At 35.2% G+C, this 13650-nt stretch overlaps 1 protein-coding gene across 9 annotated transcripts in view; it reads right to left on the minus strand.

Moving 5' to 3' along the window:
- LOC123524816 (echinoderm microtubule-associated protein-like 2) overlaps nt 1–13650 on the minus strand; it is an 89008-nt gene that overhangs the window by 20737 nt on the left and 54621 nt on the right. For 8 of the 9 annotated variants that reach the window (XM_053537916.1, XM_053537900.1, XM_053537902.1 and 5 more), the window contains 7 exons: nt 12232–12381; nt 9524–9596; nt 7866–7889; nt 6185–6286; nt 4520–4615; nt 838–969; nt 461–560 (listed from right to left, as the gene is read on the minus strand). In XM_053537916.1, coding sequence (XP_053393891.1) covers nt 461–560; nt 838–969; nt 4520–4615; nt 6185–6286; nt 7866–7889; nt 9524–9596; nt 12232–12381 — 677 coding nt within the window. The remainder of the gene's footprint in view (nt 1–460; nt 561–837; nt 970–4519; nt 4616–6184; nt 6287–7865; nt 7890–9523; nt 9597–12231; nt 12382–13650) is intronic. The other variant, XM_053537913.1, reaches the window with a different exon arrangement.

Raw genomic sequence — 13650 nt, forward strand, 5'->3', positions numbered from 1 at the left:
AGTATTTAAACCTAATCATACCAAAAAACCCATCCCGAGATATTCAATAAATTTGAACTAGAAAGCTAGCCTTAAAACTCTACAGTTGCTTTTTTTCTCTACTTTTACAAACACATGCATTTTTTGTCCATTCTTTGTAAATGTCTATAGTCTGTCACCTGGGTGCTTGTCAGTACAGGTGTTTTAGAAGTGCATAACACTTGGCTGAGGGATATTCTGAACAATTATTGCACCCTGGTATTGTTGAAAATGTAGTATTCAAAATAAATTCCCGATGGTTCACGAAAATTTTGTACTGAGTTTTTACTTGAGGTATAATAAAAAGAATTATAAGAAAGAACATCATCACCTTAGACTTTTTACCGTTTCACACCAGATAGAAGAAGTATTTATGAGAGAAGCAAAGACGTGTACCTTTTTCCCAGATATAAATATTTATAACAGAAGTAAAGATGTGTACCTTTTTCCCAGATATAGATATTTCCGCTGGAATCACCAGAGACAACATCGCCATTACTTGTGAAGCAGAAACAGATCACCACCTTGGGTTTCTCATTTTTCTAAAAGGAAAATGCATAAATAAAATGTTGATTCTTTCCTCAATAAAACCTTTGTGAAGAATTTCCTTTTTAACAAACAGAAGTCAAATATACTTTCAATATTAACCTCAGATCCTTGAATAAAACAAAACAAAATGGAAAATTCCACATTCGTAAGAATACAAATCTTCAAGGGATTATGCAATATTCAAGAGTCTAAAGTTTCAGACAACTGATGAATATAGGCTCAAAACTTTTATTTCATCTAAACTCATAATATATAGATACAAGAACATACCTGGAATATTCCCATCTTTTTGTCCAGCTTTGTACCATCCAGTGTCCAGAAAGAAATCTGTGATTTTCCACAGCAGACGATACTGTTTTCGCTTGGATGAAATTCACATTGTGTAACAGGGTCACCTGATGACTGTAAACATAAAATACTAAATGTTGTGATGAAAAATTTCATTTGTTTGAGAAAGAAACCCGGTATAGGAAATAGTCATGACTATTTTCCTTTTATTAAATACCATTAGGATTCTACTTTTGGTTTCTGCTACTAACTGCTTTGTCTTTTAGATTTTAACTATAGCTTTCATTAAACATGACTTATAATGCCAGACACCATTTGCTTTGATACAGGGAAAGTAAAATATTGTGACCACGATCTTTCACCTTCAAGTGTAACCTTTACCTTGAACTTATTGAAATGGGCTTCCACTCTGCAAATCATCTTAATGCGGCAAAGAATTGGTTCTAGTTTCATTAAAATCCTTCAAGTGGTTTAGAAATTAAGAAGTGGACACAAATTTGAGCTTATTTGATATTTGACCTCCCAGTGTGCCCTTGACCTTGGAGTTTGTGACCTAGGTCAAATGCTCTGCAGTCATCTTGATGAGGTTTACAACTGATGCTAGTTTTATGAAAATCTTCCCTGTGGTTAAAAAGAAATGGAGCAGGCATGAATTGAACCTATTTGACTTCCAAGAGTAACTTTGACCTTGAACACATTGTGCTCTGTGTATCATCCTGATGTGGTAAATATCTCACACTAGTTGTATGAAAATCTGCAAAGTGGTTAAGAAGGTATGGAGTGGATACAAACTTACACTATTTAGTGGACACAAACTTAACTATCTGACATGTGACCTTGCAAGCATGACCTTAACCTTTGCCCTAGTGATCAGGGTTGTATGCCCTACACTTCACATTAATGAGGTAATAAGTTGATGTTAGTTTTATGAAAAATCTTTAAAGCAGTTTAGACAATATGGACTGGACACTAAATAAACTATTGTTCTCCAAGTGTGACCTTGAACTTCAACCTAGTGACATTGGTCATGCACATTATCTTGATGAGGTTAATTATTGATGCAAGTTTTTTCCAAGCTCCTAAGAAAATAGACAGCTGTGTGGTAAATATCAAGATTTGTGTTAACTTCAAATAAAATTTATACACTGTGAGGCAAATTATATTAATTCAAACTAGAATGTGTCTGTAAGACACTGGGTGTGCTCCCCATTGGTACATTTGTCACAAATAAGAGGCAATAATTCAAATGTTTGCAGTGTTAGTGGAGTTTAGCCTAAACAAACATTTTATGAAAAGGATTTATTATTCCTGGCCATATATTTTTTAGCTATGAGCATCACAAATAAAAAATCCACTATTTTGGCTATTTCAAGGGCCATAACTCTGTAATAAGTGCAAAGATTCTCAAGAAGAATGCCAAGTGTGAAAGGTCACATCATGATAAAGACTCAAGCAAGGTTTCATGAATTAACATTAAATACTTTTTGAACTAGGCACATAATTAGGTGAAAATGTGCATTGTTTTTACTATTTCAGGGGCCATAACTTTAAAAATAGGGGGTGGAGACGGCCAAAAAATAAGAGGTGTGCAAGTTTATATCATAATTAAGACTTATGCAAGTTTTCAAGCATTTATATTAAATACTTTTTGAGCTAGGTGCGTCAAAAGGTGAAAATGTGCATTTTTGACTATTTTAGGGGCCATAACTCTGAAAATAGGGGGCGGAGCCACACAAACAAGAGCTGTCCGTAAGACAGCCAAGCTCGACTATTCGAAATATTGTCACAGAAGCAGGGAATTATTACCCAAAATGTTAAATATCAAAAGAGTTTTAAGTTCGAAACGGGACATAATTTGACCAAAATGCATATCAGAGTTATGGGACTTGATGCTATCAACTAGTTTAATAACCCCGAAGAAACATGTTAAGTTTCAATTCCATATCTGCATTAGTTTTGGAGATAGTAACTTGCATGTAAAACTTTAACCAGAATTTTCTTAGTCCAAAAGGGGGCATAATTTGCTCAAAATACATGTTAAGAGTTATGGAACTTGACCCAGTGAGGTTGGTAACTGACCTAGAAAAAGAATAAATAAGTTTCAAAGCTATATGCCTTTTGGTAATAGCTGTATGTACTTGCACGCAAAACTTTAACCAGGGTTTTCTAAGTCCAAAAGGGGGCATAATTTGCCCAAAATACATGTCAGAGTTATGGGACTTGATTCTATCAACTAGTTTTATAACCCCGAAGACACATGTGAAGTTTCAATATTATATCTGCATTAGTTTTGGAGATAGTAACTTGCATGTAAAACTTTAACCAGGATTTTAAAAAGTCCAAAAGGGGGCATAATTTGCTCAAAATACATGTCAGAGTTATGGGACTTGGCCCAGTGAGGTAGGTAATTGATCTAGAAAAAGAAAAAATAAGTTTCAAATCAATATGCCTTTTAGTAATAGCTGTATGTACTTGCACGCAAAACTTTAACCAGAATTTTCTAAGTCCAAAAGGGGGCATAATTTGGCCAAAATACATGTCAGAGTTATGGGACTTGACCCAGTGAGGTAGGTAATTGATCTAGAAAAAGAAAAAATAAGTTTCAAATCTATATGCCTTTTAGTAATAGCTGCATGTACTTGCATGCAAAACTTTAACCAAAATTTTGTATGTACAAAAGGGGGCATAATTTGGCCAAAATGAAGGTCAGAGTTATGGGACTTGGTGCTATCAACTAGTTTTATAACTCGAAGACACATGTGAAGTTTCAATTCAATATCTGCATTAGTTTTGGAGATAGTAACTTGCATGTAAAACTTTAACCAGAATTTTCTAAGTCCAAAAGGGGGCATAATTTGCTCAAAATACATGTTAGAGTTATGGAACTTGACCCAGTGAAGTTGGTAATTGACCTAGAAAAAGAATAAATAAGTTTCAAAGCTATATGCCTTTAAATGATAGCTGTATGTACTTGCATGCAAAAACTTAACCAAGGTGTGACGCCGACGCCGACGCCAGGGTAAGTAGAATAGCTAGACTATTCTTTGAATAGTCGAGCTAAAAATAGGAGGTGCGCAGGTTCATATCATGACAAAGACTCATACAAGGTTTAATCAATTTATATGAAATACTTTTTGAGCTAGACAGGTCACAAGGTGAAAATGGGCATTTTTGCCTATTTCAGGGGCCATAACTCTAAAAATAGGGAGAAGAGTCAGCCGTCACAAGGTGAAAATGGGCATTTTTTCCTATTTCAGGGGCCATAACTCTAAAAATAGGGGGCAGACCAAAATGGAAAATAGGAGGTGCTCAAGGTTATATCATGATAAAAACTCATGCAAGGTTTCATAAATTTATGCCAAATACTTTTTGAGCTAGGCGCGTCACAAACTTCGGACGGATGGACGGACGCACACCCGTACGATTCATGTATTAGGTGGTCATTTCATTGTTTGAAAACAATAGAATGACCACTTAAGGAACAAAAGAATTAAGTGGTTATGGAATGAATACAAAGGATTTCTATTGTCGTAGGCCACACCTCCTACCACCTAAGGTACCAATCGTGTGCTCGGACGGATGGACAAGATCAAATCTTTATGCTCCCCACCACTCATATGGGGCACAACAATTTCAGACACATTTCACAGCCATATCCACTTACCTTACTCTCTGTTATTTTCTTTTCGCGGTCGACATCCCATACAGACAAACAGTGATCATTGCTTTCATCAACAGCCAATAAAAACTTCCCGTTGTCCTGCAACATAATAGCTTACTCTATAGACTAACAGAGTAAAAATGTCATTTAGAAAGCCAAACTGATCTGCTATACTATTCTTACTTTAACATTTACCCTGCTAAATTTCCAAAATGGACCAGTCCATCATTTAATTTGGGCAGTAAAATTTATAATTCAAAGGGGTATTCACTTAAAATTTACTGACTGAATAGCGAACAGTGCAAACCAAGTTCAGCCTGCACAGAAGTGCAGGCTGATTTTGGTCTGCACTGGTCGCAAAGGAAGAAACATTTTCCGCTAGGAGGCTAAAGGTTAAAGTAGTTCTGCAATCTTTGAAAAAATGGAAGTAACAGCATAACTGAATGTATCGGGATAACATAAAATAAAGCCTGGACTTGGCATCCGGTAATGAAAACCATTTTATGCATTAATGGAAATCAATGAGTAAATTTATTTAAATGGCAATGTACCTGTCTTTCTAACCATCAAAAAGTTTCACATGTTAAAGTTACCTTCCACAGTACTGGAAGTATTTATATCTTATATTTACAATTTCAGACAATGCAAATAGCAACTGTTAAGGACGTATGCTAGAATTTGGTGCGAAAATTTTCCCAATAACAGAATTTCTTCAAACTTTGGATATTGAAGGACAATCATCTAAGGAACAAAAAAATGCAATAAAAATCATAGGTCACCGGATTCGAAAAAGAGTTATCTGCCCTTGAAAACGGCATTTCCCCCAAAAATAACGTTTTCAAGGGCAGATAACTCTTTTTCGAATCCGGTGACCTATGATTTTTATTGCATTTTTTTGTTTCTTAGATAATTGTCCTTCAATATCCAAAGTTTGAAGAAATTCTGTTATTGGGAAAATTTTCGCCCATCTCATATACAAGGAATTCTAGAGTACGCCTTTAAACTTAAATTCCATTTCGTTACTTTGTAATCACTTATTTTTCATGGAATACTAATACCTATTTTTAGAACATGAAATTGAATCTGTAATATTTTCGTCAGTTTTCACATACATAAAAAATCTCCACATGTGAAAAACAAAGGCAGCTGCAAGCAGTACTTCCATGATTTCAGTATGACAATTTGACCGTAACTTACATGTTTTAGTTTTTGAAGTTTTAATCGTTTTTTAGCATAATCCTTAAATTGCTTGTCTTGGTTTCTTATGGCATCGCCAAAATAAATGTCTGTGCATGTGCCGAGGTTAGTTGTGCTATTTGTAAACCTGGATGACAGTTAGTAATTTCATGGTATTTCCCATCGAAATCATTGAAAAGTAGGCCAAGTTTAACAATTTTCGCTGTTTCGAAAATGAAAACAAAATTATTTGGCAACGAAAAAATTGATTTTTTTTGGTAACAAAATTTGAATTGTTCTGCTGACAGTAGTTTTAAATAACTGATTATGTATTTACGTCAGCTAGAAATGTGCTGATCCCTTTAATCATGGGCAAATATCTCAAAAACAAGCATACGGATCAAAACGTACCAAAAACGTGAAAAATGGTACATCTAAACTCACTGGAAAATGTTCTACATATAGTTTAGATAAAATGAACACACCACTTACCACTTTAGAGAAGGAGACACAGCATACACCTCTCTGGAACTCGCTCTCTCCAAGTATATGTAGGGTGGTCAGGTTGATTGAATCCCAAACCCTTACATGTGGCTGAAAATATGTAACAAAATAACTGAGAATATACATATATAAAAAATATAAAGCAGACTCCTTCAAAAAATAACTTACAATTAAAAAATTCTAAACTAATTTATCCTACCAGTATACTAGTCATGAAACTGGTGTTGTCTTTATATCTACCTAATCAGAAAGTGCAGTAGCTTAAACAACATGGTATCTTTAAAAGATTTTCTCAAAAAACATTCTAACACTGATTTTAATAAAAAAGTAAACACACAGAAAAAGATAGATACATGCAGATTATCACACACCATTTTACTATTGTTGTACATGCTGCAACCTTGTTCCATTTAAAATTCTACCTATATAAAAGTTGTATACATGAGACTAAGTGTAGTTTCAGTACTGGATTTATTCACTTAGTTCAATTAAAAAAAAAAATCTTAGAAGAAAAGACCAATGTTTAGCAATAAAATCCCATATAAGAGGGGTATTTGCCATATTTGTTCCAATTTTGACAATTTTTCTAATATTTAATTTTTGGTGTAAAGATATACTTTGGTTACTCAATAGTTAATATAGCACAGTCTAATATTACTGGACTACCCTCCTCATGGGCATGCATACAAAGCTTTCTTATTTCATGATTCCCCATGCAATAAATGTTGTATTTATAAATTTATTATATATTAATGCTGACAACACCAAAGCATTATTAGTGTATGACTTTTACCCCATAAGGAAAGTACAACTTGTTGTCCAAACAATATCCACATATTGTCAATGTTCTTTATGTCAGTACTGGTCATTTTTTCAGAAGGTGAAAAAAACCTAATTCTAACACAACCAGCAAATAACCTACATACATGTAGAGCAAAATCTATCTCTGGTTATTCTGCAATAAACCACTCGCTTGCAATGACATCATCCGATCCAGGTGCATAGCACGGTCGTAAAAAGTAGTTACCATTTTTCTAACACTATTGATACATGTACTAGTATGTCGTGTTAGAATCGAAATAACAAGTTCCCAAGTGTGATTTATCGTAGAATAACCCTAGTTTTTCGTTCTCATGCGAAACAATATATCACGAACAAGAACTCAAAACACGGGTTATTCTATGATAAACCACACTTGGGTACTTACTATTTCTTAAATATAAAACTTTTTTATTTTCATCCCATGTGTTGGACAGTATTGCATGTTTCAAAAAATACAAAAGGGTAAACAACTTTTTGACTAGTTAACAACCATGGTATTTTCTTATATGATTAATCAAACTATCACACAAATAAGTCTTGCACCTAAACTGACAATGTAGAATTTTGAAGAACAGTGACAATATGCTGGTATTCTGAAAGATGCAACACATGGATGTCTGACATATACACTCCATGAAGCACACAAGTTTTCATGAGAATTCCTAATTCTTTTGAAAAGATCTGCCGTATTGATGTTCTTTTAGTGTTAAAACAGCCAAATGAAATCTTTTTTCAATTATGTGAACATCTATTCTATCTGAACAATTAAAACTTTCAATGAATCAAGTTGGACTTTGCGATGTAAGCTGGTTACTATGGATACAAAATGCTTCTATCTAACACCTACCTTCTTCCCTTCAGGGAATATAAGCTATAGAAACATGCACAAACAGTGTCAAAATGCAACATTTACTTCAAAAACAAGAGCTCTCGAAGAATAAAAACATGCTTGCCCAGTACAACTACATGGCACTAGCATAGTCATAGAGCAAACTGATCAGATAAGTAGCTCTCTACAATAGTATCATTTATAGTGATAAATATATTTCCAGACCCCTATGACGACTTAAATTTTAGAACCTGTTAAGAGTTAATTATGTTTTATTGTTTACATAGTAAGGTTAAAACAAAAGCTATCTGTGGAGAAAGTGTACTAGACTATTTCGACGCTAGATTGGTATCAAGTTTGAATCAAACCAGACATAGAGTGTAAATGCATCAAAACTTTTACCTCAAATTTTAGCTAAAAAGGGGGCATAATTCTTGAAATACTGGTGCTAGAGTTATGACCATTGTGTCACTTGATGTGTTGATGAAGAACCACTATTTAAAATTTAAAGTAAATCTAAAAAGAGTAATAAACTTCCACCAAATCTGGTCACAGGGGCAAGTAGGACAGCTCTCTATGTGCATGCATATAAGCTCTCCGGAGTGTACATACTATTAATGAACAAGAGCTTTCTCCATAGGATGACACATGCCCCCGATGGCACTTTGAATGAATAGTTATGGCCGATGTTAGAGTTTAGGACCTTTGACCTACGGATCTGGGTCTTGCGCGCGACACGTCGTCTTACTGTGCCACACATTCATGCGTAGTTATTTTAAAATCCATGCATGAATGACAAAGATATGGACCAGACATGCCCATCATTGCACTATCATGAAATATGACCTTTAACGTCTAAGTGTGACCTTGACCTTTGAGCTACGGACCTGGGTCTTGCGCGCGACACGTTGTCTTACTGTGGTACACATTCATGCCCAATAATTTTAAAATCCATGCATGAATGACAAAGATATGGACCGGAAACCCCCATCAATGCACTATCATGAAATATGACCTTTAACGTCTAAGTGTGACCTTGACCTTTGAGCTACAGACCTGGGTCTTGCGCCTGACAAGTCGTCTTACTGTGCCACACATTTATGCGTAGTTACTTGAAAATCCATCCATGGATGACAAAGATATGGACCGACCACGCCCATCAATGCACTATCATGAAAAATGACCTTTAACGTCTAAGTGTGACCTTGACCTTTGAGCTACGGACCTGGGTCTTGCGCGCGAAATGTCGTCTTACTGTTGTATACATTCATGCCAAGTTATTTGAAAATCCATCCATGGATGACAAAGATATGGACCGGACACGCCCATCAATGCACTATCATGAAAAATGACCTTTAACGTCTAAGTGTGACCTTGACCTTTGAGCTACGGACCTGGGTCTTGCGGGCGACACGTCGTCTTACTGTGGTACACATTCATGCCAAGTTATTTGAAAATCCATCCATGGATGACAAATATATGGACCGGACACGAAAAATGGCGGACAGACCGACAGACGGTTCAAAAACTATATGCCTCCCTTCGGGGGCATAAAAAATAGGCATTGATACAACAACAGACATATCACAATACTTATAGACAATATTTACACATAGACTTGCTTTCACAACAGGTTTATGCAGATTAATATATTGTAGGAAAATAGCAAAACCAACCTTTCCATCTTTCTTTTCATGACCGGCAACCTGTCCTGTTGCAATTTTAACTTGATCTGGATGTATGGCTATACTGTAACAACATGGAATAGATTGAAGAAAAAGTTTACAACATGATATATTGGGTGTTCTGTTGCTACTTTAGCTTGGCTGTGATATATGACTATCCTGTATCTTGACAACACAGAATATATTGTTGAAGAAATAGTTTACAACATGATATATGGTGTCCTGTTGCTACATTCACTTCACTTGTGTCTACTGTAAGCTGACAACACAAAAACAACAGTATATGACACAGGGTCAATGTTCTGTTGCTACTAAGTAAGAGGTAGACATAAAGTTTACAACATGATCCATGGAGTCCTGTTGGTACATGAACTTGGTCTGCATGTTCTGCTTTGCTTTTACAATGACCAGAAGTACAAATACTGATAAAACCAAAGAATACACAGACATAGACTAGCACGAAAAAAAAAAGCACACAGATAGAAATAGAGAGTACATCTTTCTATCATGTTGACGGCTGTCGTAAGGTGCTGCAGTCTTCTGTGTTTGCATACTGTAAGCCGTTTCAAACTGTAAGCCTTCTCTTACTGTAAGCCGTCTAAAGCTCTATAAGAAAGATATGTGAGAAGAGACATTTAAGACTGTGTATGGCAAACCTCTCCATCTTTTCTTCCATGTCCTGCCACCTGGCCTGTTGCTACAATATCTCCTTCAGGATGTATCGCTATACTGAAGGGTGGAATTTAGAAATTTCATTTAATTAAGCTTTTTCCTTTTCATCAAAATGCTGCAAATCTGTCTTGGTACAACTGATAGATACAAACTTTTATGTCTGTAATGCAATAATGCTCTAGAAAAAAAGTGTCATATGTTTCAAAATTAATAGTCAACAAAATCAAGGTTTTCAAATATCTGTGACAAACACTCTCATATGGAGAACATGACTTGTCTAAAATTACTGTAAAATAACAAGAGCACTAGAATGAGGAGCAATATAAGCCCAAAGGTATGACCTTTGAACCCTAAGTGTGACCTTGACCTTAAAGCGAGCCATCCGGAACATGCGCTCTGTATGTCATCTCGATGTGGTGAACATTTGTGCCAAGTTTCTTTATAATCCTTCAAGGGGTTTAAGGGTTACAGAGCATACTTGAAACAAAGTCATATGACCTTTGGCACCTAAGTATGACCTTGACCTTGAAGCAAGCCATCTAAAACATGCACAGAACATTGCAATATTACTGAATTAATACATGCATGTTCATAAAACACCTGTTTTGCCACTTAAAGTCATGTACAATTACATGATATAAGACATATGAACAAGTTTTTTACAGATCCAATTTATTATAAGGTACATGTGTATAATTATATTTTTATTTGAAATCTTAACATCTGTTTGAGCTGGATAAAGGTGATTTACAAATGTCATTTCATTCTATATTTGCAAATAATTAGCATGAAGTTATTTATAGGAATCAAAAGACTAGCCTCAACAAATTTTTCTCTCTAAATAATAGTTATATTTTGTACTGAAATCTGAACATCTCTACAAATTTTGCTGGACAAAGGTGATTAAAATCTCATTCTAACATGGTTAGATTTCCAGTTAATCAAAGAAGACCAAACTCTGTATATTTAACAAACAATCAAGGCCTTCAAGAGTGGTTTATCATCTGATTTACCACGGTTCAGAGTTCAGATGCGTAGGAATTGAACCATGAGGGCGTTAGCCCGAGTGGTTAAATATTGAAGCATCTGAACGATGAACAGTGGTAAATTAGATGATAAATCACAAGAAGGCCTTGACTGTTTTCATTCTGACATGCTCATTGAAATATTCTGATAAATATTATGCTGGACTTCATTTACCCGAGACGTAATGTATCGGAGGCATTAACCATTGTTTATTGCAGAATATACAGAGCTTGATTTCATTCTTTGTTTAACTGGAAATCAAACCGATAGGGTCATGATAGATTCTGCAATAAACAATGGTTGATGCACGCACCAGTAAGAGAGCATTATGACGTTAATTATGACGGCAAATTGCCGCATGATGTCTGGTTCATTACTCCTCGGGTAAATGAAATCCAGCATAATGTTTAAAATATATTTCAATAAGCATGTTAGAATGAAAACAATCAAGGCCTTCTTGTGATTAATCGTCTAATTTACCACAGTTCATCGTTCAGATGCTTCAGTATTGAACCACTCATACTTTCACCCTTGTGGTCTGAACTCTGAACCATGGTAAATCAGACAATAAACCACTCGAAGGCCTTGATTATTTGTTAATTAAATGTATAAGATATCATTGATATGACAGAAGTTGTTTACAGGTATCAAATGATTATCCCTAGCCTTATATTCCTGTGAATAACTTTTTTTCTAAATGAAGTTATTCCTTACAGTAATTCATAATTACAGGAGATAAGTGAGCCACGCAATGAGAAAACCAACATAGTGCGTTTGCGACCAGCATGGATCCAGACTAGCCTGCGTATCCACACAGTCTGGTCAGGATCCATGCTGTTCGCTTTCAAAGCCTATTGCAACTAGAGAAACCATTAGCGAACAGTATGGATCCTGACCAGACTGCGCGGATGTGCAGGCTGGTCTGGATCCATGCTGGTAGCAAACGCACTATGTTGGTTTTCTCATGGTGCGGCTCAAGTTAATTATAGGAGATAAGTTACCATTTGATGTCATCAGTATGTTCGAGGTAGTGCCTTTGTGTCTGCTCCTCAAAGTTATGCAGAATTACAACAGCTGCGCTAAAATATATCACTTCTCCAGTGGCCACCGTGTACAGGTTTGACCTACAGTCACGCCCTCTGTATCCATAACTAATCACACAGTTAAGGAATATCTCATATCAGATAGGTCACTGTTCATTGGAAATTAGTCTGAAGAACGAAGGTCTTGAATCTTGGGGAAAAAATATCACTAACCTTTAGCCTGCTGGTGGCAAGTGATTCTGCCTTTGTGACCAGTGCAGACCAAGCACTGTTCACTATTCATTCAATAAAATTTCATTGAACACCTCTTCAAATTTTAATTGATACAGACCAAATTTAATGATGGACAGGTCCATTTTAGAAATTTAGCAGGCTAAAGGTTAACAAAAATGTGAATTGTTCATGCAAAGACATATCATAACATATTATGACTGGGCATAAAATAGCATACACTAATTGACCAGCATGCTTTAAATATTAAATAAGTGTTTCATTATATGATTTGAGCACGAGGGTTATGCATGAAAAATACATGTGAAATTCTTGCAAGAATATTTTTAGTTTCTATTATACGCATATAGGAAATACTGTTAACATACATGAACCAGTGACTACTCTCTCTGGTCACCGTGTTTTTTACAAAATGTAATGATGTGAACAAACTTGATATAGGGTCACTGACCGAACATCTCTGTGATGCTATAAAAAAAAGATCTTGTGACTTCATTCGTTTGTTGGGATTAGATTTTGTGGATCGGTGCAATTTTACAGAAGGCTACCATGATATTTTACTGTATACATTTACACAACTTGGAACAAAAACCTGGAAGCCAATTTAACCTTATTACCACAGAAGTAGTCTGTGAAACATGAAATAAAACCATGTAATTATCTCGTTTTCCGCAGACATTATTATTTCTAGTTTGCATGTGAAAACAACATTTTGTATAAAATTGATAAAATACCGTAAAATGTTGGTATTTAATCAACTTTTTCATTATATTTTATTTATGGGAAAATTAACAGATCAATTGCAATATGTATTTTGTTGACTATATTCATGGTCTTCTAAAATACTTCATAATTTTTTTCTTTTCCTGATATAAAAAATTTGAAGCAGGTTGATTGAAAGGATATATGTATATATTCAACACATTATTCCATAAGTTTGCTGACTTTGTGACTATGTTTGCTGACTTTGTGACAATGTTTGCTGACTTTGTGACTATGTTTGCTGACTTTGTGACTATGTTTGCTGACTTTGTGACAATGTTTGCTGACTTTGTGACAATGTTTGCTGACTTTGTGACAATGTTTGCTGACTTTGTGACAATGTTTGCTGACTTTGTGACTATGTTTGCTGACTTTTTTTGTTTT

Source organism: Mercenaria mercenaria, chromosome 1, assembly GCF_021730395.1.
Source record: "Mercenaria mercenaria strain notata chromosome 1, MADL_Memer_1, whole genome shotgun sequence".
Lineage (NCBI taxonomy): Eukaryota > Metazoa > Mollusca > Bivalvia > Venerida > Veneridae > Mercenaria > Mercenaria mercenaria.